The sequence below is a fragment of the Manis pentadactyla genome, chromosome 16 (assembly GCF_030020395.1).
Source record: "Manis pentadactyla isolate mManPen7 chromosome 16, mManPen7.hap1, whole genome shotgun sequence".
NCBI lineage: Eukaryota > Metazoa > Chordata > Mammalia > Pholidota > Manidae > Manis > Manis pentadactyla.
Window position 1 is genome coordinate 30,799,840 of NC_080034.1, and position 26,200 is coordinate 30,826,039.

At 49.0% G+C, this 26,200-nt stretch overlaps 3 protein-coding genes and 1 pseudogene across 4 annotated transcripts in view; 1 reads left to right on the forward strand and 3 right to left on the reverse strand.

Moving 5' to 3' along the window:
- Positions 1 to 1,282: 1,282 nt before the first annotated feature.
- Positions 1,283 to 8,416, reverse strand: LOC118933425 (uncharacterized). The gene is made up of 7 exons (XM_036927693.2): positions 8,408 to 8,416; positions 7,189 to 7,497; positions 6,424 to 6,844; positions 6,221 to 6,335; positions 4,087 to 4,217; positions 1,563 to 1,758; positions 1,283 to 1,416 (listed from the first exon to the last, which is right to left on the reverse strand). The coding sequence occupies exons 1-7, from the start codon at positions 8,414 to 8,416 to the stop codon at positions 1,410 to 1,412; spliced, it is 1,188 nt and encodes a 395-aa protein (XP_036783588.2). The 3' UTR covers positions 1,283 to 1,409.
- Positions 8,417 to 8,773: 357 nt separating this feature from the next.
- On the reverse strand, positions 8,774 to 11,815 carry LOC118933385 (proteasome subunit beta type-8). Of its 2 annotated transcripts, none has more exons than XM_057494004.1 (6): positions 11,605 to 11,815; positions 10,708 to 10,855; positions 10,438 to 10,549; positions 9,853 to 9,982; positions 9,274 to 9,478; positions 8,774 to 9,097 (listed from the first exon to the last, which is right to left on the reverse strand). In XM_057494004.1, exons 1-6 carry the CDS (start codon positions 11,749 to 11,751, stop codon positions 9,009 to 9,011), a joined length of 831 nt encoding a protein of 276 aa, XP_057349987.1. In that variant the 5' UTR covers positions 11,752 to 11,815; the 3' UTR covers positions 8,774 to 9,008. The 2 variants fall into 2 exon arrangements, with proteins under 2 accessions (XP_057349987.1, XP_057349988.1); XM_057494005.1 differs by having other exon boundaries at positions 11,737 to 11,814.
- A 1,155-nt stretch (positions 11,816 to 12,970) lies between these two features.
- LOC118933426 (antigen peptide transporter 1-like) overlaps positions 12,971 to 26,200 on the reverse strand; it is a 28,384-nt gene continuing 15,154 nt past the window's right edge. Inside the window, 9 exon segments of the mRNA XM_057494002.1 lie at positions 12,971 to 13,593; positions 14,342 to 14,478; positions 14,762 to 14,924; positions 15,164 to 15,337; positions 15,914 to 16,102; positions 16,241 to 16,369; positions 17,194 to 17,391; positions 17,802 to 17,998; positions 18,763 to 18,888. Of these exon segments, the coding sequence (XP_057349985.1) occupies positions 13,402 to 13,593; positions 14,342 to 14,478; positions 14,762 to 14,924; positions 15,164 to 15,337; positions 15,914 to 16,102; positions 16,241 to 16,369; positions 17,194 to 17,391; positions 17,802 to 17,998; positions 18,763 to 18,888 (1,505 nt within the window). The 3' untranslated portion in view covers positions 12,971 to 13,401.
- LOC118933427 (proteasome subunit beta type-9-like) lies at positions 20,142 to 25,479 on the forward strand (annotated as a pseudogene).

A 26,200-nucleotide genomic window follows, 5' to 3' on the forward strand; every position in this document is an offset into this window, starting at 1 on the left:
TTTCCATTTTCTAATTTCTGCTCTTTTCTTTAGCTGTTCCCGCTTTCATTTTATTGATTTTGTTGTTCTTTTCAGCAAATTCACTTAGCTGCATTCTTTCCTTTCACTGATAAAAGTAATCAAGGCCCTGAATCCTCCTCTGAGCACTGCTTTAGCTATATCTCACAAGTTTTGATATGTGATTTTTAATGATCATTTTTCTAGAAATTTTTCAGTTACCTTTTTTTCCTCTGGACAAGAAAGAGACGGTTTCTTTAAGTTTCCATGTGGAGGAACATTTATCTTTTTTGATTTTCTTATTATTATTTGGTTTGTCCCATTATGGTCAGAGAATAGTATCTATATCATTCCTACTTTTGGGAACTTGGCATGTGCCATAATATGTGGTCCATTTCATCAAAGTTTTGTTGGCATTTGAAAAGATGTGCTCTCTATTTTCAATGAAGAAATTTTAATGCAGATCCATAATATCTAACTTTTTATAATGCTATTAATATCTTCTATATTGATACTTAATTTTTGTCCACTTTACCTGTCTAGTCCTGAAGTGAATTAAAGTCACCAACTAATATATTTATATTTTCTCTGGATCTCCCTTAATTTCTACTTCATGAGAGTTGTTTCTATGCTATTTAGAATTTAAATAAAGTTCTCAAGTGTCCATGACGAATTTTACATTATAAAGTGCCTTCTTGTCTCATTCAATTTTTTGGCCTGAATTAGTACATGAGGGGAAGTTTACCTTGATGGATGTATTTCACCTAATAAATGAAGGAATGGTAGTGTTTTTCAATCCCTAATAATTTAGTGGATCGGGGTATTGAGCATCAATGACTGATGCCACCACAGATATGTATGAGGTGCAACACATACATTTATACTACAAGTGGAAATTTGACCACTGACTGTATTTGAAGAATTTTAGGAATCATTATTAATTTTTCAGGTATTAATGGCTTTGCAGTTCTATTTTTTAATGTTGATATTTTAGAGATACTGAAATGTTTACCGATGAAACTATACCTTGGATTTGCTTCAAAATAATATGGGTAGGGGGACAGGTGAAGCAAGATTGGCCATGAGTTGATAACTGTTAAAGCAGGTGATGGGCACATGGGGTTTGTTACAGTTTGTCCTTTTTTTTCCTTGCATATATGTGAAATACTCCCTGACACAATGAGTTGGGTTTTGCTTTGCTTTGTATTTTATTTTTAAGGAGAACAAATAAAGCCTGAGGCCCTGAGGCCAAAGAGAAGGACAGAGGGGAATAAAAGAGCAAGCACGGGTCCACGCGTAGGAGCCCACGTCCTCCTGGAAGAGCAGGAAGGAGAGCAGCCCACCGCGGGTGAGGTCCCTGGCCAGGACCTGCCGCAGTCCGCAGCTCAGCATCAGCACCTGCAGCGCCAAGTTCAGCATCTGGGCGGGGAGAGAAAGGCGAGGCTGAGAAAGTCCCCATCCTTTCCCCTCCTAGCACCCCAGCGGCCACAGAACAGCTACAGGCTCCCCACTGCTTTCCCCACGCCATCCCTGTCCTCTCGACCCCAGCCCCTCAGCCTTCTCACCCTCTGAAGGGGCACGTAAAGGGCATGTTCCAGGTCTCAACACCAGCACAGCTGCCGGTGTTTTTCAAGAGCCTCTTTATAGCGACAGACCTTGCTCCTGGGCCCCAAAGCCACGCACAGTCTGCAGCCCTCCAACTGCCTCCCGCATCACCTGCCCTGCTTTCACCACTGCGTCCTGGATCTCCAGAAGCACTTCCTGGAAAGGTGGGGCCGGCGACATAGGGGGTGATTCAGCCAAAGGCAGCAGATCCCCATGTCTCCTTCCAGCCCTTGGGATGCTCCCCAAATCTACCTACAAATGTCAAACTGTCCTCTTCCCCTCTTCCTTACATTTCTTTCCAGAAGGGATAATGAAAGGGAAGGAGAGAGGCAACAAAATATTACTGAGCTCTCAGTGCCACACAGTGTGGCCCTAAAAGACCTAAAACAAAATTCTTAGAAGAAAACACAGGAATAATTTCCTGACACTAGATTTGACAATGATTTCTTGGATATGACACTAGAAGTACAGGGAAAAAAAAGAAACAGATAAACTGAATTTCATCAAAATTTAAAACTTTTGTTCTCAAAGGACTTCATCAACAGAGTGCAAAGGAAACCCACAATATAGGAGAAAACAGTTGCAAATCATATATCTGATAAAGGGTTTATGCCCAGAATATATAAAGAACTCCTACAACTCAACAGTTAAAACACGACCCAATTTAAAAACGAAAGGACTTGAATAGACATTTCTCAAAAAAAGATGTAAAAATAGCCAAGAAGTACATGAAAAGGTGCTTAATATCACTAATTAAGGAAATGCAAAAACCACAATGAGCTATTACCTCACAACCATTAGTAATTAGGGTGGCTATTATTTTTTTTAAAACGGGGTATGTGTATGTGTGTGTACACATGTCAGAATTTTACTCAGCCATAAAAAAGAAGGAAACCCTGCCATTGGCAACAATATGGATGGACCTTGAGGGTATTATGCTAAGTGAAGTAAGTTAAACAGAGAGAAAGAAAAACTGTATGATCTCATTTTATATGTAGGAAGTAAAAGATAAAACACACTCATAGACAAAGAGTACAGATTTGTGGTTGCCACAGTGGGGAGTGGGGGGGAGGAGAATTGGATAAAGGTGGCCCAAAGGTACAAAATTCCAATTATAAAATAAATAAGTACTACAGATGCAATTTTTAAAAAAAGAAAACCCTTTTGCATTGCTCGTGGGAATGTAAAATGATACAGCTGCTGTGGACAGCAATATGTTGGCTCTTCAAAAAATTAAAAATAGAATTGCCATACAATCCAGCAATTCTACTTCTGGGGATAGCCAAAAGTGTTGAAAGCAGACACTCCAACAGATATTTGCACCCCCATGTTCACAGCAGCATTATTCACAGTAGCCAAAACGTGGAAGCAACGCAAGTGTCCATTAACCGATAAAAAGAAACAAAATGTGGGCCCTGCAGCATGAAATATATTCTTCAGCCTTGAAAAGTTAGAACATCCTGATACATGTTACAACATGAATGAACTTTGAAGACTTAAGCCAAGTGAAATAAGCCAGTCGCAAAAAAGACAAATACTGTACAATCTCGCTTAGATACCTAAAGCTGTCAAATTCACAGAGACACAAAGTAGAATGGTGGTTGCCAGGGGCTGGGGGGAGGGGCAGATAGGGAGTTATTGTTTAATGGGTACTGAGTTTCAGTCTGAGAAGGTAAAAAAGTTCTGGAGATAGATGGTGGTGATGGTTACACAGCAAATGTGGATGTTCTAATGCCAGTGAAATGACATTAAAGTGGTAATTTTATGTTGTCTATATTTTACCACAATTTTTTTAAAAGAGAGTAAGTGGAGCTGACATTCAGACTTGGGACTTTCTGACTGCCTGTTCTACTCTCTCCACACTCCATCTAAATTCCTTCTGCTGATATTAAGGGGGAAACCCAGACACACACACACACACGCACGCACGCATAAAGTCCAAGGGCTCAGGGACCTTCTGAAGCCTGTCAGATTGCTGCTTTTAAAGGCTGAGAAGACCTCTAGGAAAGCTTTATTCTTCCCTGGGGATTCCCTGACATCCATACATACCTGCTTTCTCAGTGGATATTACAAGAGGCAACTTGAGCAGGGAGAGGAGGGTGAGTCGAGGTGACAGGTTGAGCATGAAGGTATACAGTCCCACCACTTTCACCAGGCTTCACAACAGCACACTGGCATTCAAAGGAAGCAAGCAACTCATTAGTTTGGTATCCAAGTTCAGCCTGGAAGCCAGCTCCCCTGGGGAGGACAGAACAGGTGAGGAAACCACGTGCAGTGGAGGACCCCTGGAGACTCCCTCCTGACCTGGCCTTCTGATACAGGCCCTCCTCTTAACACCCTCCCTCACTTGCAGGAAGCCCAGGAGAGGCTGCCTTGCCACCCTGCCCCAAAAGAGGGCAAAGCAGCTCCAGGCCCTGGCAGGGGAGGGCAACTGCGGGTCAAGGGATGTCCAGGGGAAGCCCAGACCTGGACTCCAGGCCCCACCTGTCTTAGTCTCCTGGAGGAAACCGAGGTCCTCGTGCAGCAGGGAGGAGAAAAGTTGCTCCTGGATGCGCAGGTTGATTCTGGACATGGTTATGAGAAAGCAGCTTCCTCGACAGCCTGCAGACAGTGAGCTGAAGGGTAGGGAGGGGCCAGAGGATGAAGGGGGGAGAGAGAGGCAGGGAAGAAAGGAAGGAGAGAGAGAAGCAGAGGAGAAAGCATGGAATGCAAAGAAATACAAAGTTGGGAAAAGTATACCATGAGAGTCAGAAGAGAAACAAATAAGAGAGACACGGAGACAAGAGGGGCAGGAATAAACAGGAAGAAGGAGACATGGTGAGGGGACAAAATCACAAGTACAAATGCATGAGCATTTGTGGGTTACTATGCTGAACACAATAGAAATGAAAAGGTGTGAAAATAAATAGCCTATGGCTTACTTCTGACCTGGCCTCGCTCCATGCTGCCCACCCAGCCTTCCACTCTGTCCTGGTCTCTTTCCTCCCTGCCTCCAGAATCCTACTTCCTAGGCCCAGATTCTTTACTGTGGGAACTGCAGTAATGAACTCCCCACTCTCCCATTCTCTGAAGCCCTAGAATCATGCTGTTTCCCATCTCTATTGTCCCTGGAGTTAGGAATTCCTCTTAGACCAAGCAAATTTTTCTGATAAAACTTAAGTTAAAAATGTGAAAGCATAGAAAGTGGGTATATTACAAAATATGGACATCCAATACAAATTACTGTGTTTGGAAGGCTGTTGGCATGGTCAAACATAAAATGACTAGAGTTTGAACTGTGGTGATCACAGTGAGAATTTAGAGAAAGGAGCCATAAGAGAAACATTCTGAAAGTAGGAAATGACAGGGCTAGTGTTTGACTGTGAGAAAGGCATCAGCATGCTGATACTTAAGGATACGAATGCTTTCATGGGAATAAGAAGGGGGAACCACCTCCAGGGAGACCAGGAGGGAGGGAGATGCATTCGGAGCTCTGTGTGTTGGAGTGTGAGATGTGGATGGGTCACCTGATGGAAATGGCAATCAGGCAGCTGGATTACAAGGCTGGAGCTGGGCATGGAAATATGGATCTGGGCGTCACCCACAGGGATGAACTGAATGAACCCAAAAGGAAATATGTTCTTAAAAATCAAAGAACTGAGTCAAGGAAAGGCCATATTTAAGGGCCCAGAAGAGGAAAGGTCTCCAGAAGAGGTAGGGTGGATTGGGAAGTAGAAAGGGACTTCATAAAAGCTCACTGAAGAAAGAGATCAATAATAAGAGATGAATGCCAAATGCTAAAGAAGCAGAGACCTGAGGACTGATTTTTTTTTTTAAAGCAGTGGCTTGATCAGTAAGAAATTCACTTTTGAGTAACTGATTTCAGCAAAGATGGGATGCAGGCATAATGAAGAACTGGTTCTTGAGACTTTCTAAATGAAGTGCAACCATAAAAAAAGGTGCCAGTCTCACAAAGCCGGCTGGCATAGGCTGTGGCAAGGGAGTCACCTGCACACCCCAGAGAGTGAACCCTCCTTAAATTTTTCAGCCCAGGTACCTGCCTCCCAGTCTCCACCCTATCAAGCAGTTAGTTTTTTTGTAGACAGCAGACTCCTGGGTATGTCTAAAAAGAGGGACAGGCAAATGAAGTGCAAAGAGTAAAGCTGCTGGAAAGAAGTGATAAGCCCCAGAGTAAGTTCTTCAAGATTGGCAAGATGAGTTAGGGAAAAGGGGTCAGGAGAGAGAAACATGCCCACCCCAACACGAGGATAATTTTGGAAATAAACTTAGGGTGGGAGGTAGAAGACAGAAAAGACACATGGAATTTCTCATGGTGATGAAAACATTGAGAGGTGACCGAGAGACCGTCCATTTGACACCCACCCTCCTTTTGTACCACCCTCATTCACACATGTATCTATACTAATGTCATTTAGACTTCGAAGATATTGGGTAAAAACTGAATGAAGGAATGAGTGAACAGATGCATGAAATAGAAGAGTGAATAAACAAATCCATGCATAGTTCAGTTTAAATGTTCTGTGCTTGGTGCACAAAAGGACCTGAAAACAGAGTTAGGAAGTGAGGGCCCCTGTAAAGATTTGGGACTAGCAAAGGGGCCCAATTGCCCATGACCTACCTCCCAACGGAGAAGAAACACATGAAAAAGATGGCACTGCCGAAAGCACTGGGGTCAAAATCACCTCCCAGAATGTCAGTCACACGACCAGAATAGTAAGGGATAAATGTCTCACCTGAAAGAGGCAGGAAGCAGAACAGGTGAATGTGCTGGGACCAGGGCCTCCTCCCACCTCCAGTTTACAACACCCTGTCCTAACTCACCCAACACAGCGACTATGAGGAAGAAGAAGGCGGCAGAGAGGAAAGGCAGGTCTGGCCTGGAGAGCTTCGGCAGCCTCCACATCAAGGCTTTGCTGTTCTCCTGGCCCTGGTCCCTCTCCTGGGGGCTCAGCACGGCCCACACTGCACAGCTGAGCCCTGCAGCCCCATACCCCACCAGCAGCCAGCTCCAAGGGGCTGAAGCTGCTCTGACTGGGGGAGCACTCAAGGGCCCCGTCACCAGGGCCCGCAGGGACAGAAACGGTGGTCCCCAGGCAGAGCAGGGGCAGTAGTGTTCCCATATATCCCAGAAGCCCTCGGGGAAGCAGAACCCCCGGACTGCCGTGAAGCAGCCAGAGTAAGGCCAGGACCACCAGCAGCAGGGAGGCCCAGGGTCTCCGGTCCAGGAGCCACATGGTGAAAGCTATGGGTCAAAAGTGAAAAATTATAGAAGCGGAGCACAATCCTTGTCCTCACTCCCACTCCGCCCAACCTGTCCATCGGATTTTAATTTTATCCAACCCTACCAGTAAAGATCCCCTGGACCCCCTGCTCATCAGCACGTCCCTCCCAGGACAGAAGGCGTTCTGCCTGTCAGAGAGCTGGGGAGGCTGACCATCTGGAGCCACATCCTTTAAGAAACTTCCCAGGACTCTCCTCCCTGGCACTACCCGCTGTTCACAGGGACGCGAAGCAGGGAGCTCGGAAGGGGTGGCAGGTTGGGGTGGTCCCTGTTAGCGCTCCAGGCTCCCACCCGCACGAACTCACCGGCGGCGGCCCCGGCACTGCGGCTTCGGAGGTCGTTGCATTAAGTGGTGAGGTCCGACCTCTGAAGTGCTCGCGCGCGGTATGTACTTGCTTTCCCCCTTCTGAGCGCTGGCGACTCTTTCCAAGCCACGGCGAACCGGCGCTCGCTTTCGCTTTCGCTTCCTCGGCCACTGCGACTGTGCTGGGCGGGACGACCAGCAGGGGGCGCGCGCCCCCTGCAGCCCGCCCAGCCCCGCCGACTCCTGCTCGCACTTCCCAGGGCCCCAGGGCGTCGCTTACCCTTAGCAACGCTTGCTCTGGGGTAGAAAACTACCGCAGTTTTTAATTGTCATTAAGTAGCATAAAGCTGTTTCGAGGATTGGGATGTTTTGTAATTAAAGAGCCACTGGATTTTCTTATGGCAAACTCTTAATACCTCAAACTCTGAGCCTATTTTGAGAACTGCCTCCTTCCCCAATCGGAGCTCCAGTTTTAGGGTCCTGGGGTAAAAAGAGAGCCAGATTCGGAGCGAGAAACACACAGGACCTCTCCTACATAGAAGGCTCCAGCCACTTGCACCAGAGCCTGAGCAGGTTTCCACTTACAGATTTTGAGCTGAGAAGGCCTTGTGCCTTTGTCTTCATCTGACCTCAGCACAGCTCAGAGATTATCTGTGGAACATGCAGATTTGTTTACTCCAGAAATAACTCTTCAGGTTGAAACCGCCTCCCAAACTCACAGTTCCCAGAGGGAGGATCACTTGAATTCCAAACCACCCTTTTGAAATGTTATTGGTGTGACTACCAATGATTCACTTCAAGCTCAAAACAGTTGGTTGGGGGGAGATTACTACAATTTCTCCAACCCTGTCCATTCTGGGAATTTAAAGTCCTCTCTCTAATGAATATTACTCCATGCTCAGCTGCTTCCCACTTTTATGTTTTTCCTTTGATTAACTCTCCTTTGAGAGGTGACATCATCCATATTCCTTCAGGCAGTTCCAGATGATTCAGAAGATCTCATTAAGTCGGTCTCGTTTTCCTCACCGGGTTACTTTCTGCTCATATTCCCCACATCAAGGCGTCCTCCTCGTCTCCTCTTCCTCTTCGGTCATGGTCCTGTCATCTTACAATTGAGTGAGCTGCATCACGAAATTGAACCCCTACAGTCCATCTTTGTATTCAATATCCAATATCCCTAAACTGTTATTTCAGGTAAATGATACTGTGTTTGCAATTACCGCATACATGTGAGGTGAAAGCTTTTTCATCTGACTCTACAAAGTCAGAACCAGCTGTTATAGGTACCCTTTTCCCAGACCCCCAAACTTTTAACAGTGGACTACACAGAAGTCTCTACCTGTGTCCCCAAGTAAAGCACTCCAACTTAAATTAAATTGGAAATAAGTGTCTGCAGACAACAATGATCAGCCTTCCTGAGGCCCTAGAGAGATGAGTGTGGAAGGAAAACCCAGGAGAAATATTTGGTGAGGCCCATTTCTTAGGCAGGGTTTGAGTGTCTTCTCAGGAAAAGCCCCTCTTTATTTCCTGCCCCCTTCCCCTCAACAGCCACAGCCCCAAGCCCAGTCAGCCAGAACACAGACACATTTGTAACCGTTTTCCTTTATTGTGCTTAGTGGGCACCCAGAAGGTTGCCATAGGTGAGTGTTCCTTGAAGGAGAGAACACACAAAAGGGTAAACTCTGCCCCGCCCCATAGCTGCCAATTCTCTCCCCCAGGGCTCAAGGTAGGGAGGGCCCTCTTCTCCCGGGGCAAAAATTGGTTCAGGTCCCTGAGTCAGCCAGGCTTTCCCAGGGGAGGCCTGCCCAGCCGCTGCCACTGCTACTGACTGGCCTCCCAGTACTGGTACATCAGGTCACTGACGTCTGTACTCTCCACTTTCACCCAACCGTCTTGCTTCATATGGTACACTGTGGGCCAATGAGAAAGAACATGGATGCACCTTTCCCTTCAGCCAGTCACTGTTATGATGTTACACTGAAGGAAACCCTTATTACTGGGACTTGACTGAAAACCTCCCCCGAGTCACCCAATCTCAGAAGCCCTTCCGGAGCCAGGCATGGTGGTGGGAGCACTGGTCTCTTACTATTGACAACTCCTCCAGAATAGTTGTCTCGGTGGGTAGCATGAACAATAGCCCTGCGGCCCAGGTCATAAGCCTCTTCACAGCTAAGATTTGGCCGATAGCTACTATCCATCACCCCATAGGCAAAGGTGTTCCCGCTACCCGTGGAGAACATGTTTCCTGAGAGCCGAGTCCCACAGTCATCCACATAGTAGAGTCCAGGACCCTGTAGGATGCAAGAAAGTTCCAGGTTGGAATTGGAGAGGGAGATGTTGGTAACATACAGGTTCAAGTATGAACCATAAAAAGTGACCAAGAGAGTAAGACTTGCCACAGGAATAATTGAAGTAGGACAGCACTTTGGTAATAATTATAGAACTTGAGGGGAAAATGGAAAAAACAAACTTGGAATCAACTATTTCATTGAAAAGGACAAGCTTATGAAACAGTGGTCCACATCTGGACCAGAAATAGCCCCTGGAGATGCTGGACAAGTTCTATAACCCAGAATTCTAAGGGAGGGAGTGGGAGGGGAAGGTATGATGAAAAAACTGACCTCTCATCCACAGCGGTGGAATATGGAGAATGGAGGGCACCCACCTTCTTGTCCCAGCCACAGATCATACTGCCCATGGAGAGGCCCAGGCTGCGATACTGGCACATCATGTTAGAGAGCAGTTTAGAGGCTGCTGACACTGAGATACGCTCCCCATTCCGCAGATAATACAGCCTGGGTGAAGACAAGGTGGTGGGGGGAGAGGCCTTAGAGGTGTCAGGACTAGGCTAGCTCTCTGAGCAGCCCACTCAATGGGTAGGAAATGACTGAGGAGGAAAGCATTTGAAAGGATTGGCTTTGTAGGATCTCAGGATCAGGGAGAGATTTGGAATTTAAACCTAAACCACATAAAGAAATCGTAGTAAATGCTACTATCCAACCAGGGTGGATGATGTCAGCGCTAAATAATTGAGAGATTATCTGGTTTAGTGGCAGGAGCTCAAGATGAGATTTGGGAGAAGGGATTTTTTTTGTTGTTTTAATCATCAAAAGGCTGTTTTGTGAAATACTACATTAGCACTAAGATGCTACATTAGAACAGGGGGAAAGGGTAAGGAGGAGTGATGTGGAGGACCCAGGATCCAGAACTGACCACTAGGCTTAGAAGGCGGATGAGAGACCTCACCTACCTGCACTCCTTGGCCAGCAGACGCTCCCAGTACTGACAGTCCGCCGCGCAACCAGCCATGGTGCCCAACAGGTAGGGGTTAATCTCAATCACCTTGTTCGCCCTTATGGTGCCTGGAAGACGGTGTTTCAAGAGGAAAGGAATGACCCCACAGCTCTCCCTGTGTTTCCTACGTCATTATCTGCTTCTGCTTTTGTGCAGACATTGGGCTCCTGCTGAGAGGAGGGCCCAGCCCCCCGCGGAACCCGCTTGCTGGAGCACACATACTCACAAATGTAATTCCCGGATGTGGCCCGAGAATCCACCGCCACAATCACTCCATGCTGGAACTTGAAGGCGAGCGTGGTAGTGCCATGGGCCATCTCAATCTTATCGTTCTTTTCTCCATTCCCACCCAGAGACTTGAGGAATTCGGTGGGCTAATGCAAGAGAAAAGGCAGAGGAAGGGGCTCTGAAAACTTCTGAAGTTGGAGACTGCAAGGGAAGGGTTTTAGGGAGCGGGGGAGTGAGGAGACAGGCAGAAATTCTCCAACCATCACTAAATGGAACAGTTAATAACCAGTCTCTCCAAGGAAATGGCTTGGCGAAAGGAAAAGAACCAACCTTTTCCTTCATCCAGCACGAAAGAAATGAAAGAACGTTACCATAACTAAAAATTTTAAGGGTGATTTTATAATGTGTTTTCTTTTCATTGGTCATTTAACCCTCACAAAACACGTTTTATTACTACTATGCCATTTTACAGAGGGAAGTTGAGAGACCTACACTGACTTAATCCAGCCACAAGTAGTGAATGGTTAAGGAGAGGCTAATGGCCAAAGTTCATAGGTTTTCCATGCACTATACAGCCCCTATATCACGGGATAGCCCCATGGAAAAGGCTTGGAGATGTGTGTGTGATGGAGACCAGGCAGGTCAGCTCTCTCGTCTTCCGATGGGAGCCCCCACCGCACCTCTAACTCTACCTAATCTGCACTTACAAACCCCCAGGTGGTCAGCCCCGATTCCCCTGTGGCCTCTTTCCTGGCGCGGGCCCGGGATGTGGCTCTCCTCAACCAAAGGATGCCCCAACTCCGCGTTCCTGCGCCTCCGGGCACTCTGCAGGCCGACCCTCCAGTCTTCTGTGCCCTGCTCCTCGCCTTCCACCGAGTTCTTTTACAGCCCTGACCTGCATTCCCCGGGGGAGGGCGAGCTCCGGAGATAGCACAGAGAAACTGTAGTGTCCGGGCTCCGAGCGAAGCTGGCTTCCCAGGACAGGGAAAGCCCAGTCCTCCCGCTGCCCTCGGGGGGCTCCGCACACCTCCAGCAGCGCCATGGCCGTCTCGCACCCGGAGATCTGTCCGCCTTATGAGGAGGAAGTGAAAGCGAAAGCCCGCAGCCTTAAGGGGAGGGACCAGAATTTTTTCCACATCCCCCTGCCCTTTCCGAGAAGAAGCCGGAGGCTGTCTGACTACCATTAGTATCACGGAGCGGACAGTCGCCTCTGCCCCTGCCCCATGGAGGTTGGGGAAACAGATGGTGATAGAATGTCAAAAGAAAGGAATAAAAACGAGGGAGCGACTTCGAAAGCCTCCTTGGCGATGACATTGGAGTGAGATACACCAACAGCCGGCATCCTCTGGGAACCGTTACCGAGTGGCTAGGGGTCCTGTCAGCGAAAGGCGCAGCCTCAGGCAGAAAGGGGAACGTCTGCAAGCGGCTGGGAGCAGTTTCACCTCGCGGGGGGAGGGGGGGTGTTCATATGCGCATCATTTTATTAAAGTAGGGGAGGAATAGGAGTATGGGAGTGGGCGGCGCGGGCAGTGAGTGTTGAGGACAGGTCCTGTGGTAGCCCGCCACAGAATATACCCGCAGCGTGGGGGGGAGAGGGCATCAGGGAGCCGGGCGCGGTCTCTGACTCTTACGACGTGGTCCTTCAGAGGCCTCCCCCGTTAAACGGTCTCCCTAACCTGTAGCCACCCACAAGCACTGTCCTTTCTGCCCGCGCCTCCTCTCATAATTCTTGCTCCACTGAGCACCGCCGAGTTTAACTCCTCTAACCCCGCCTCCTTGCAACCCGTGTTGGCCTAATCTGCCCTGCAACTGTTAACGTCATAGCCATGGTCCCTCCTGAATGGGAAAGATTTACTACGCAACCCCGCCCACTGCGCTGAGGTGACCCCTGCAGGTGCCACTTCTGAGCCGGATGAACCCTGCAGGAAAGGACTGGGGCGGGCGAGCTGGTGAAGTTGAGCGACTCAGCTCACGCGCTTGCGCTTCCTCCAGCCTCGCTCACCCTCCATCTTACACAGCAGAAGGGCCAGGGCTCCGAGCTGCAGTGGCTGTGCCTTGGAGGGGGCTGTTTCCCTGTCGGGCTCATCCTTGGGGGTAGATGCTGGGGATTGTTTTAAGTGGAGGGTGCAACGGCAAACTTAAGGGAAGATGGCGCGCTTGGGGCTGTGAAACATTGAGGATGCTGAAGGGAAAGACACCTGATTCCTGAGAAGCGTGCTGCGAAACGGTGAGCCATTTAGGGCACTGAAAACACAAGAAACCACAGTACAAAACTGATTTTATTACCAGTATCAGAACCCACAGGGCATTTAGGATCCAGCATATGCCTCTGGTCCTACTGGAAAGTAGCTGATCTTCCCTTTTGGTATATTCTAAATATTTCTCCTCATTTTCAGGGTGCTATCCATACCAACCCTGGCTCTAAACCCAGTTTACACTAAAGAGTTATCAATCCTATTTTCTTCCAGGAAATCTGCATTATCAAGAGGAGCTTGTTGAGAGGGTAACACTCATGGGCAGACTTTAATGCATTACCAAGGGAGTTAATTTTAGGTGTCACTCCTCCTAGAAGTAGCTGCCTGCTTTACAGCTCTGGTAAGATCTCTGTTCCCAAATTTTCCACTCTAGAGAAGAGAAAAAAAGATGGAGCGTGCAGGTCTGACAAGTGTTTCATTCCAGAGCATCTGACCCGCTAGCAGCCTTGCACCATGTTCCAGTAGCATCCCCTATTCTCCATGAGCTGCTGGTGGGTTCCCGCCTCACAGATGGTGCCTCCTTCTAGAAAGAGGATGTGGTCAGCCTGTTCCACTGAGCTGAAATGCTGGGTGATGAGAAGCACAGACCGAGAGCACCACCCAGGGCTTTCATACAGGAGCTGCTCCACCTGAGGAGAGACAGAGACTCTGTCAGAGCTGGGGACCACTCCCAGCTCAGGGGGCATCTGTGTGCCCAGAGCTGCAACAGCCTTGCCAGGACCGCTGCCGCCTCTGCCAGCAACCCCAGGATCAAAGATTCTCATTCTGAGTGCTTCTCTATCAAACCTTGATTTGTTAAAGACTGTTTACATGAGGTGGCAACAGTGAAATAAAAGTTAGAGCCCTATAGTGAAACCCCTGAAGGGTGAAGGGTATCGAGTAGTCTCTCACCTCTGGAGTGGGGATTTATATATTCTGTTTTAAAGACATTTAACTTAGTGGTAAGGAGCATGAGCATTCAGGTCAGGTGGACTTGACTCTAGGTCCAGGCTCTGCTACTCAACAGTTGAATGACACAGGTTATACTACTCCTCTTAGCTTCCACTTTATCATCTGTAGAATGAGGATAATAATAGTGCCCCACTCAGACACATTCAGGATGAGGAAATGAGTGAGCCAGTACATGTGAAGGGCCTAGCAGCATGTTGGTACATAGTAAAAGCTCAATTAATATCAATGTTAACATTGTTAGGATGGTCTTTTCCTTATGTTTGGCTTCAGAGATTCAGTTTGTATATAATCTCTTAACTGGTTCTAGGCATCTTGGGGAGAAGCTAATGGGAACTGAGAACTGCAAGGACTGATGTTAGCATAACAGGATGAGTGCAGCAAGGAAGATTGGATGGGATATAGGCATTAAGAAGATGACTCACTCACCCGTAACTGGCTGTTTGCATCCAAGGCACTGGTAGCATCATCCAGGATAAGCACCCAAGGTTTCCGGATCAGTGCTGGAGCCAAGTCCACTGCCTGCCGCTGACCACCTGACAGCTGGTTCCCAGCCTCACCCACCTCTGCAGAGACGAGAGCCAAGGAGAGAGCTGGGTGAGCACATGTGTGCCCACGTGCACATGCATTCCCCCTCACCAAGGATGGATGATGCAGCTGCAAGGGGAAGGTTCTGGGAAGTAAAGGAGTTCTGAGCATGGGAGGGTGAAGGAGTCATAGGAGTACGATCTTACAACTTCAAACTGAAGTCAGTGAGGCAGGAAGAACTGCTGAGTAGGTGCCTGATGCAAGCCTATCAGGGTTTCAGCAAAGGTGAAGATGGGTGGATGGCGTGTGAACAGAGGGCACCTGTGTTGTAGCCCTGAGGGAGTTCAGAGATGAAGCTATGGGCTCCAGACTCCACTGCAGCAGCTATGATTTCCTCCATAGTTGGCTCCTGGATCAAGCCATAGGCAATATTTTCTTGAAAACTTCTTCCAAATAGCTGTGGCTATTGTCCCACTGCAGCCACCTGGAATGAATATGACAGTGAGTCATAGAATAAGGAACACAGAAGTAAGGTTACCTAGAGACTGAAGACCCAAAGTCTTTATTAAGTTCATATCACAAAATCATACACCCTCTCTCCTGCCACACCCACCCCTTCGGCCAGGGTCTCCTATTGTCCCCTAACCCTCCTTTCAGTGCACTCAGTAAGAATGCTCTTCTAACTTGATGCTCCCCAACCTCCCATGCCACCTTCTTGCTCACCTGTCTCTGCAGGTAGCGGAGATCATACTGGGGAAGGGGCTCCCCATCCAGGAGCAGCTGCCCCCTGGTGGACTGGTACAGATTCTGCAGCAGGGCAGCCACTGTGCTCTTCCCAGACCCACTGGGTCCCACCAGTGCTGTCACCTCCCCAGGACAGAGGGTAAACATCAGCCCCTGACGTTTAGAGAATCACACAATAAGCAGCAGGCTGAGGCCTCTAACTTGGGACTGTCATTGTCTTGTTACATAGCATGAAGTCTTACCCCAGAGAAGAAAGGACACAAATAGAGGGAAATAGCAACTCCTACCTTCCCACGTGCACAGACTGCTGTTGTCTCAGTGACAATGCCTCCCTAAGGAGTAGAGATGGAAGAGAAGACAGGAGCAGACTGAGCAGCACTAGGCCACACGCCTGATACCAGGACCATGAGAAAACAGAAACTCATATTCCAAACCCCAAATGGAAAGAAAAAGGAAAGCTGGAAAACTGGAGACACAGATTCTTCTTCAGCAACTCACCAGAATGTGAGAGCCTCTCCCTGAGAGCTGCCTCTCCCATTCCTCTTAAAATCCAAACTAGTTCTTGAGTTTGAGGCCAAGTTACTGAAGAGATGATGTTCATCTTTGCCTTTGAAGGGTCAGGAAGGCTCTGTCTGCACCCACTGTTAAGCAAGCTGATGGCAGGAAGAAAATTTCGGATGACAGAGTTGAGAATGAAGTTGATGGAATGCAAGGTTTGGTAGGTTGTACCTGCAACACGAGGACCTCTGGACGGTTTGGGTAGGCGAAGGAGACATCTTGGAACTGGACGAGGCCTTTCAAGTTGAAGGGAATCAACACACCACTGGCTGGGCAGCGAGGGATCCGGTCCAGGTATTCGAATATTTCCTCTGAGGAGCCCACAGCCTTCTGTATATTGGGATAGGTGGAGAGCAGTACCTAGAGGGTTGGGATGAACAGTGAGGCGGGGAGGCCTGATCTGCTTGCCAGGGCTGTGATGCGAAAAGGGTGGAGAGCAGAGGGAAGTGACACACGTGCGATGGGAGGCGGGAAGGAACAGCATTGGGAGGGCCTCACCTCAACTGCTGTAGTGAACTGGACCTGGTAGAGAACAAAGGTGACAAGGTCCCCACTGCTTACAGCCCCACTTATCACCAGATGCCCACCGATGTATAGGATCGCCACCTTCAGCAGCATCCCTGAGATCTGTGCAGAGACCAGAGAGAAAAGGGGTTGGGGAAGGAAAATCCAGAGTGGGTGCAAAGAACAAGAATCATTCACATGAAAGAGATATAAAGTCCCTTTCTCCTGGGTTACAGCAAGAAGAGCAACAGGTAGAAAAGAAGAATGAATCAGAGACCTCATGGAGTCTTACTAGGTCACACAGCTGAAGCCCTCATCATCCTCATCCCCATCGTCATCTTGTCGGGAGCTTTCTGCTCTTCACCACAGGCTTTCCTCAATGTAATGTCATCTGATATTCATATCAAGAGCCCTATAAACAAAGCTATACTACTCATATTATTTTAAATGAGGAAACAGCCTCAGAGAAGGTACGTTACTAGCCCATGGGTGCTGAGCTAGTAAATAAATGGCAGCATCAAGCCAGAACCTTCTGATTCCTGGCCTAACTCTCGGTTACATCACAGATGCCCCTCATACTTGGCTTCTGCTATTCCCATGGCCCTCACTAGCACATCCACATATTTCTGAGCATGAAGGAGGCCAGGGTGTGGGGATTTATGGCTCCCTGAGTGCTCCAGGAGAGGCCCTAGGACTGGAAGACATGGCATCTTGCTAAAAAGCAGGTTTGGTGGATTTGGGGTACCATAGTAAAAGGAAGCATCAAGCGTGCCCAGAAAGGGGGAGGCAGGCAGGAACACCAAGTAGGCTTATCGAGCCTCAGTTTGCTAGCTGAGAACACCAGACCAACCACTGCCCAGTGGAGGAGTGTGGAGCAGGGTCAGGGAAGGGAATGGAGTCAAGGTGTATAGGGACAAGGGAAAAGGCATTCATCTCCCAGTGCTCACAGTAGTGGTCCACAGGCTGACAGCGAAGGCCAGGGCCTCCTTCTGGCTGAGTGTCTTCATTTCCTACAGCTTTTGCCTAAACTGCTGGGCCTCACCCTCCTCGTTGGCAAAGCTCCGGACTGTAGGCATCACTGACAGAACCTCAATGGCCACCTGGCTGGACTCTGCCAGAGATTCCTGCACCTGTGCTGCCAGCACCTGAGGAGACACGGACAAGAGACGTCACACAGGGCTGGCAAATTGTAAAGGGCACTGGTACCTGAGTTATGTGGTTGGAGATTAAAGGTAAAAAGAAGCAGATGAAAGAGAAAAGAGAAAGGGGCGTGGTTATACTTCCTGGCTACTAAAGAGATACAGAGGGAATGCAATGACTCAGAAGGGGAACAGGGGATCATATTCTTGAGATTGGTGATCATATTCTTAAAGACAGATTATGGGCAGAAGTTAGAAGAGAAGACACAGAGAATATGAAGCTCAGCACTGAGCAATCTGGGGACACAGGTGACAGGGATAGGGCGCCCCATGAAGATATGGAATCGATGAGGAATGAGTCCATTGTGTCTGAGAGACAAGGGTTTGTGTAGATCGAGGCAACTCCCTGGACGTACCTGGTGCCATTTTCCAAGCTTCTTGGACAGAAGGAAAAGCAGAGGCAGGGTGACCATGGTGAGGGAGAGCGACCCCCAGAGCATGAGCCCCAGCAGACACAGCCCACGCACCAGGTACCACAGCAATAGGCTCAGCTTCTCACTCAGAGACTCACTCAGGGAGGACGTGTCCGCTATAACCCGAGATGTGATGGCACCTGCCAGGCGTTGGGGAGAAGAGAGTGGAGTGAATGAGAGGCTCGGAGTTGATGGGAGGGACAAGCAGTGAGCTGAGCTGTGCTGGCAAAGGGTGTCCCCATGCTCTGAGGACTCTGCAGAAAACAAGGTCAGGGGATGGGACGATGGGGATCTCAGTGCAGGGAGAATAACATTAGAGAGGAAGAGCCAGGCCAAAGGCCTTCATTTTAACTGACGCCCATGTGAATTAATGCTCTGGCAGATTTTTGTTCCTTTCAGAGCCTATATACCCCATGCCATACTCATAAGCAGGAAGAGCTCACGCCCGTCACTTAATAGAGCTAGGGGAAAAACAGAGAGTGCTGCTAGAAGGCTGTCCAGGAAACTGTGCCAAGCACTGGATTGGGAATCAAGAGACAGATTCACTCTCCCCAAATTCACCTCTACCCAAGAGTGACTATACAGGCTTCAGCATTTAGGGTCTAGGCCTATTTCCTTTTTTGCAAAATAAGGCAGTTGGACTCTGTGATCTCAAAATTTCCAGGTTTGAAATTCTGTAGTTTCTGTCTAAATACACATACAGAGATAAGTTTACGGAAAAATCTTGGATAGAAAAGTTAAGTTTTTCTGAAGATAAAATACAATATTTTGCTCTTGAGGTTTAAGAAATGAGAATGTGTGTGTGTGTGTGTGTGAAAGAGAGAGACGAAGATTATAAGTAAAAGCAGATGTATGCATATGGATACAAACAATACATGGATATATAATGAATTTCATGAGATACCTGTTTGGGTCTCTTTGAAAAACTCTGTTTCCTGCTGCAGGACAGCCTGAAACACCTCTCCCTGGAAGTGGCTATGCGTGAGGCCCATGGTGCCATTGTAGATCCCATCACCCATGAACTCCAGCACTACATTAGAGATGGAGACAAGGGGGTCAGCATGTGTTCAGGGGACAGAGAGAAGGTCCTAGGCATCCCCAAGGAAGTGCACAGGGTCCCCACTTCTCAGCCTTCCACCCTCAGCCCACAGACCTGACTGAAGTGAGAACGGACATGAGAGTTACATTTCGAGTGAAGGCAGAGGCTGCCTTATCTTGTAAAATCCAGTCGGTGAGGTGCCCAGTGAAGAACGGAATGGCCATCTCCCCTGGGAAGGGATAGAAGAGATGGGTCAGGCACAAATATCAAGTCTAAGCAGGGCGGTTCCAACCCCACTGCTCCTGGGCCACCCCTCTCTTTCATGCTTGGCCATTATCAGGGAGGGCATCAGCAGAAAGCGGACACAAGGGACACAACCTTGCACCTCAGCAGGCCATCCTGGAACTCACAACCCTGAGGCCCCACCAGACCTTTAGGGGTTTAATTAGGGAGGCTGGAGATCATAGGATGTGTTCTGAGTCCAATGAAAGAACTGGGTGGCCAATGAAGCAACGCCTGACAGCACTGAGTCCAGTGGAAAGGTCTACCCTGGAAAGGTCTGCTCAAGACCCGAGCTGGATGGCCTTCCCTTGACCCACATCTTCCAGAACCCACATTAACCTATCTCACTGACCATTACTCTTGATTCCTACCCAGTCCCCTAGTGTTCCTCCTGCTCCCCCTGCATTCCCCTTACCGACACAGGAAAGGACCAACAGGCCTAGAACGAGCGGCAGGCGCCGTATCTCCCAGCCCAGGCAGCCTAGAAGCCGGCGCACCGCGTCTGCAGATTCCCCTTGACCTCCGCGTACCCAAAGGCTCCCGGGCCTGCGCCATAGAGCAGCTGCGGGCAGCACTGCAAAGTAGCTGAGGGCGAAGGCGTCGAGGCGACATCCCCAGTGCTGTGAGTCCCTGGGGACTCCCCAGGAGCCCAGCTCTCGGAACACGGCAAGTACCGGCAGCGCTGCCGCCAGGGACTCCGAAGCAGCCAGCCAGCCCAGGACTCCTGCGCTTCCGCTCTTGGAGCCATTCATCGCCCTAAGGACCTCGCGGGCCCCCAGCCCCAGCACAGCCCAGCGGCTCAGGTCCACCCCCCAGACCCGAAGCCCCGGCAGCGTGGAGGGCACCAACAAGGAGAATATTCTGGGCAGCTCCGGCCGGAGCCGCACCCAGTCGGCTAGAAGCAGCAGCGTTGTCCCCAGCCACGGCAGGGAAGCTCGGGAGAGGTAGAGGCACCCGCTAGGCGCGGGGAACCCTAAGCCTGCCACTGGCGCGCGCGCGCATCCCGGAGTCGCGCCCAGGCCTGGTGCTCCCTGGCGTCCCCGCCGAGCTGGAGGCCCTTGTAAGCTGGAGAGGGCGCGGAAAGGGCGGCTGGGGAAGGAAATGGGCGGGCCAAGGCGGGGCGCTCGGGAAGTCCCGGGAACCGGTCGATTCTGGTCGCGCTACTTGGAAGGGAGCCGCGTAAGGGAAAAGAAAACGAAAGCAGCCGCAGGCTGGCTAGATCCGCCCACGTCGGGAAGTGGCCAACCCAGACTATTCTGGGCGACGGCACTGAATTCAGATATGAGGCTCTGGGAAGCAGCTTCGTCCATCTTACGCACCAGTCCCTCCTTTCCTTGCTGCCTCCTGCAAAGATTCACTTGTCGGAACCCGCTTACCCCAGCCTGGGGCGGATTCTTTCGTCACCCGTCTCCGGGCAGACATGCCAGACTCGGGTTAGCGGCCGGGGTCAGCGGTTGGGGTCAGGCCTGGCGGAGAGAACCCGGGCGCCCCCTGGCGGGCGTGGAGAAGGGGCGGAGCTGCAGGCCGCGCGCAGCGCGCTGTCCCAGGTCGGAAACCAGCGCCCCAAAGGAGGAGCGCGGCGCAGAGATGCTGCCGACCGGAGCACCAACCGGGGATTTACCTCGGGCTAGAGAAGTCTACACTGGGGTAATGAGACTGGGCTTGAGCGTTAGCAGAAGAGTGGAGGAGGTGGAACGACGGGGTACCCTAGAAGCGCCTGGAAGTAAATGCGGAGACTAACAAGAGTGAGGAGGTAGTTTGTAGTAGCCGGAGCTTGCAATGAGTACAGGGCGTCTGTACTCTGCAGGGGATCACCTAGGGGTCCGAGAAGGGACTGGACAAGTGAGGCTGGCGGAGAAGGGGTACTTTGGCTTTTAGCTGGAAGCGTCAAGGGGAAGCTGTTCTAAAGCGCTTTCGCCTTCTCTCTGGACTAGAGAGAGGGGCTGGTTAAATCAAGGGAGGGGTGGAGAAGGTGCAGAGAGATGAGGAAATGGTGCCCTGGGCGAAGTAGGACCGCCCTTGGGAGAGTGTAATACGGGCACTGATTGAGACAAGACAGCTCATCACACAGACCTTTGATAAACTGGCCACTGAGCAATTCACAGCACCCTGATAATGGGGGTTCCATGTGAGCATGTGGTGCCCTGGCCCAGCTCAGCCCAGGAAGGCTCCTGCTTGGCCAATGTGCTGCCATTCTCCCTTCCCTGAGTCTTCGATACCCACTCCCAGCACCTGATGGGGAATTGTGCCCAACCTGGGTACCTGGGGAAGATGGCAGCCCAAGGCTGGCTGGCTTCACCTCCCAGACTTACTGCCACCACGCTTGGCCTGGGGGCAGATTTGTTTCTGAGGAATGACCTCTAAGATGGGGTTGTCACTATTCTCTGGCCCTCCATTCATGATAAGTCTGTACGTCAGAAAGCACACTCAGGGTGATATCCCTGGGGGCCAGCGTAACTTATGGGGTGGTGGGAAAGAGCAATAAAACCATTTATAAGTAGAAAAAGTCCCTTACTGCCAGATGAGCCGTGGAAGGTAGGAAGTGGAAGCCAAAACAAGGGAGGGCAGCTAGACCAGGACTTTAGCCCCAGGTCTGCTATTAATTCTCTGTGACCTTGGACAAGTCAGTTGCCTTCTCTGAGGCTGTTTCCTCATTTGAACCAAGGAGCTCTATGGCTCTTCCCAACTGAACAGTAGAGTAAGAGACGTTTGCTCTTCCTTAATTTATTTTCTTGACCTAGAAAGGTCAGCGTAAACTACCTAGTCAAATCCTCTCTTGGTATTGATCTTGTTCCCTGGCTACTGAGATATCTATTTACCTCTTGATGAGAAATCCATAAATGAAACCTTTATTTTAAACCATTTCACATGTTCCGTGCTGCTTTCCTCCTTCCTTGACATGTGGCCCTGCTAATCATCGACCCCCTCCATGTTTTCTGTTGTTCAATAAACTGAAAGACCTTGCTTCAGATTAAGGGGTGGGGTGAGGGTTGGAGGATTCTGGGCCAAAAAAAGACATGAGCTTGTTTCCCAAGGTCACAGTAACGTGCTCTGCGTCAGCACTGTACTGCATCTGGACACACAGCAAGTGCCTGTACTGGAGGTGATTCACTTATGTGGCTGCCTTACTGGTGCTTGGAGGTGCCCTCAAGCCAAACCTACAACCTCTCGGAGTCTCATCCCCACCTCTTTCCTTACAATGAAAGGATTTCACCTAGGAAGGTTGGGGCTTAGGGATACAGTTCTTTCTGTGTTGTGCCATGGCCATGCTGCGACATTCTCTTGCAGCTAGGAGAGGTGACAGAGAAAATGGGAAGATAGAGAAAAAAATCCTGTACTGAGATTCAGCTCTGGCCTGAATTATTGTAGGATCTTGAGCCGGTCATCTCCCCTCTCTGGGAGTGTTTCCTCATCTGTAACTTGTCTTCCTGCACTGACATCCCACCTTCTGTGTCTCTGCAGACAAGCATCATGGCAGTAGAGTTTGATGGGGCATTGTGGTGGGCTCTGATTCCCAAGTGTCTGCCGGGTAAGTACTGGGGAAGGTGCATGCTTTTGGAAGGACGCTAATGGCCCCAAATACATGTTTTTCTTGCCATTTATGAAGAGACTGGTTGGTGAACTAGAGCTTTGGAGAAATTGAATTAACCTTTCAGAAAGGTTATATAATATATAACCTTTATAACCGTTATGATAAGATATTGGGTGGGTGCTTTGAGTCTCTGAATTCATGGGGGAGAATCTGGGGCCCAAATACTTATGTGGCCTGTCCCTGTAGTGCACAGGTATAAAGGAATAGGGGCTGAGAAGTGGATAGGAGACAGAGATTTGAGGGGCCTCCTTACATCTATGTTTAGATAGAGAAAATATAGTTCTGCCAAGCAGATATTCTGGTTTCTCATCCATCACACGTTGAACCAATTTTGTCTTCCTCCCTTTGGCCAGTTTCCTCGCAAGCAAAATAAGTATATGAGCTTAGATCATAAATATGACTTGCTTTATGTTCCATACAACATGTAACCTCCTCCAGATGGTTAATAGCAAAGAAAATTGATAAAAGGAACAGAATTCTTAATTTAGTGTGTTTTCTGTTCTTAGGAAGTCTAAGCCTGAAAATAAATCTAATTTTGATCATTATTTTCAGTGTTTTGCTTATTTGAGATGAATTTTTGCTTCCTGTTTTCACCTAAGCATTAAATGTCTGTGGCTGCCCTCTAGCCAAATAAATTTGAGAAACACTGGATGATGAACCTCAACAATTCTGGCAGCTCTAATGCTGACGACTCTTGGCTCCTTCCCAACAGAGAGGCTGTGGTAAACCGAGTGTCTGACAAGCTGTCCCCCCTACACCAGCTCATCTACTGTACTCTCTCTGGTTCGGCTGCTGATGCCCAGGCGGTGGCCGACATGGCCACTTACCAGCTGGAGCTCCATGGGTATGAAGCTGTGGGGTCTTCAGTGCACACCTACTAGAGCGCCCCCCAGCCAGGGAGCCCCTGTACAGTGTCCTGTTCCAAGAGCCTTGCAGTGCAAAATGAAAAGTTCTTGTTTGGGCTCCTGCTTTCCCTGGCTTTGAACTGGCACTTGAATCTCTCAAAGCTGGTTTCTGCGTCTGTAGGCTGGAGATAATGAACAGGACCAACCTCGCCTCCCCCGCCAGATGGTTACTTTGAGAATTAAATGATAACACGTGAAAATGATTTGAGAACTGTAAGTCACTGTCCTCACATAAATAATGAGGCAGAAAATGATGGTGTGGCCCACCATAATACGAGGCGGTTACCAAGGGGGAAGCCAAGGTCACTGGGGTAGAAGTGAAGCTTTTACCCACATGGGCAGGGCCCCTGCAGCAGAGTTATGTCACAAGGCCATGGGGAAAGGGTAGTTGGGACAGAGTAAAGGAGGGGTACAGTTGAAATCTTCTTACCAATCAGTGGCGTGAGACTCTAGTTCCCCTGCACCTGTGGGAGGAGAGCTGGGGTTTGAACTCTTGTCAGTTTCAGGTGTCACCTGGCAGGGATAATGGGAATGGCACAGGAGGGTGAAAGGTCAGGAATTTATGTTGACCTCTGTTACTAACATTTCCTTTAGCTTGGAACTGGAAGAACCTCCTCTTGTTCTGGCTGCTGCAAACGTGCTGAAGAATATCGCTTATAAATACCAGGAGGACCTATCTGCACATCTTATGGTACCTGCCTGGGACAATGTGAAGGGGGCCAAGTGAGTCTCTCCTAATGCACTGCTTCCCTTGGGGTTCCCCGCTCCCTTATGGAGGGAGATGGAGGTTACACATCATTCTAGCAATAAATTCTAAAGACACTGCCTCTAAAAACAAGTATAGTTTCAACTGGTGGGGCCATGAACTAGGGGGGCTTCACTGCAGAGTGTGCAGACCACCTGATTGTCTCAGTGGCAGGGAGCGGATTGATGCTTCTACAGTCTGACCTGAGGATACCTCCCCCAGGTATATGGCACCCTGGGAGGAATGCTGATCTGACAGCCCTTTGCCATTGGTGGCTCTGGCAGCACCTACATCTACGGTTATGTGGATACAGCATATAAACCAGGCATGTCCCCGGAGGAGTGCAGGTGCTTCACCACGGATGGTAACTAGCCAAGTGGAAGGGTGCCTGGGGAGGGTTTTTTAACATGGGAAGGGAGTAAAGTTAAGAAAAGGAATACATGGGTGACCTTTTAATTTAATGTCCAAACTGGGACACTTTTCAGAGCAAAACGGGCGGGAGAAAGGCTAAACTAGATGGGACTTCAGAACAGAAAGCATAAACCAGGGTTGTTCTGAGTACACCAAATTAAGACACATGTTTGGTTACTGTAAGAACCAGTGTTGTGCTGGAACTCGGGCCAGCTCATGGGGGCCAACTGTTAAATATTCAAGGATTTCTGAGCTGCATTTCAAATCAATCAGGGTGGGAGTATTGAGACCATGGACATCAGGAGATGCCGCACATGAACCTACATATGAGTGAACACCACTAAATATTCATCTCGAGGAGATGGGTTTAGAGGTCTGAAAGTGAAAATAGGCGTGTGGACAAGATGAAAATGAAAAGATCTTTGAAGATAAGCCATTGTCTCTCCCTCTCTCCAACTTGAAATCCTCTGCAGCTATTGCTCTGGCCATGAGCAGGGATGGCTCTAGTAGGGGTGTCATCTACCTGGTCACTATTACAGCTGCTGGTGTGGACCATCGAGTAATCCTGGGAAATGAGCTGCCGCAATTCTATGATGAGTGACACTTCTCACACTTCGTTTCTTTACTTTGTAATAAACTTTCTTGGGCTAGAACTTGGTATCGTCAATGGGAAATGGGTGCCCAGGGAGATGAACCTTAGGGGAGGGGGTTCTTCCCTCCCAGAGGTGAGATAACCTTTTTATTCTTTTGTCCCTAGGACTAAAACATCTTTCCCAGAGGAAGGAATGGGGGAATGTACTAGAATTAGAAAAAGCCCTGTACACAACAGGTCATCATACACTGAGTGATGCTGAAATATCAGAAACAATAAAACTTCTCATTCTGACACCCAAGGGAAGAGAGTGCAAGTGAGGAGTTGGGAATCATTCCTTGAAGGCTAACTGGTGGGTGGATAGGACAGCTACACACGTGAGAGTTAGCTAGGAGCACTAGCAAACTCACATGTAAAGGAATTCCTATCGTAATGTATATAATTCACATGAAAGGTCAATGTAAGACAAAGGTTAACTATCTGAGAGGCACTTGTGAATCTCAATAACAACAATAACCAAAAAAAAAAAAAAACCACTACATTTACGGAACCAGGCATTGTGCTAAATGTTTATAAACTTTACAACCCAAGAACCTTTACATAGGTACTACTATTTAAGGACAGGTGGAGGCTTAGAAGGATTAAGTCCCTTGATCAAAGTCACAGCAAGTTCAAAAGCTGAGATCTGGAGTTTAGTTTTACCATATGCCCATCTTCAACTACTACCGAAAACTCCGTTCCCTCAAGTTTCATGTACCATCTTCTTGAAATCTAAG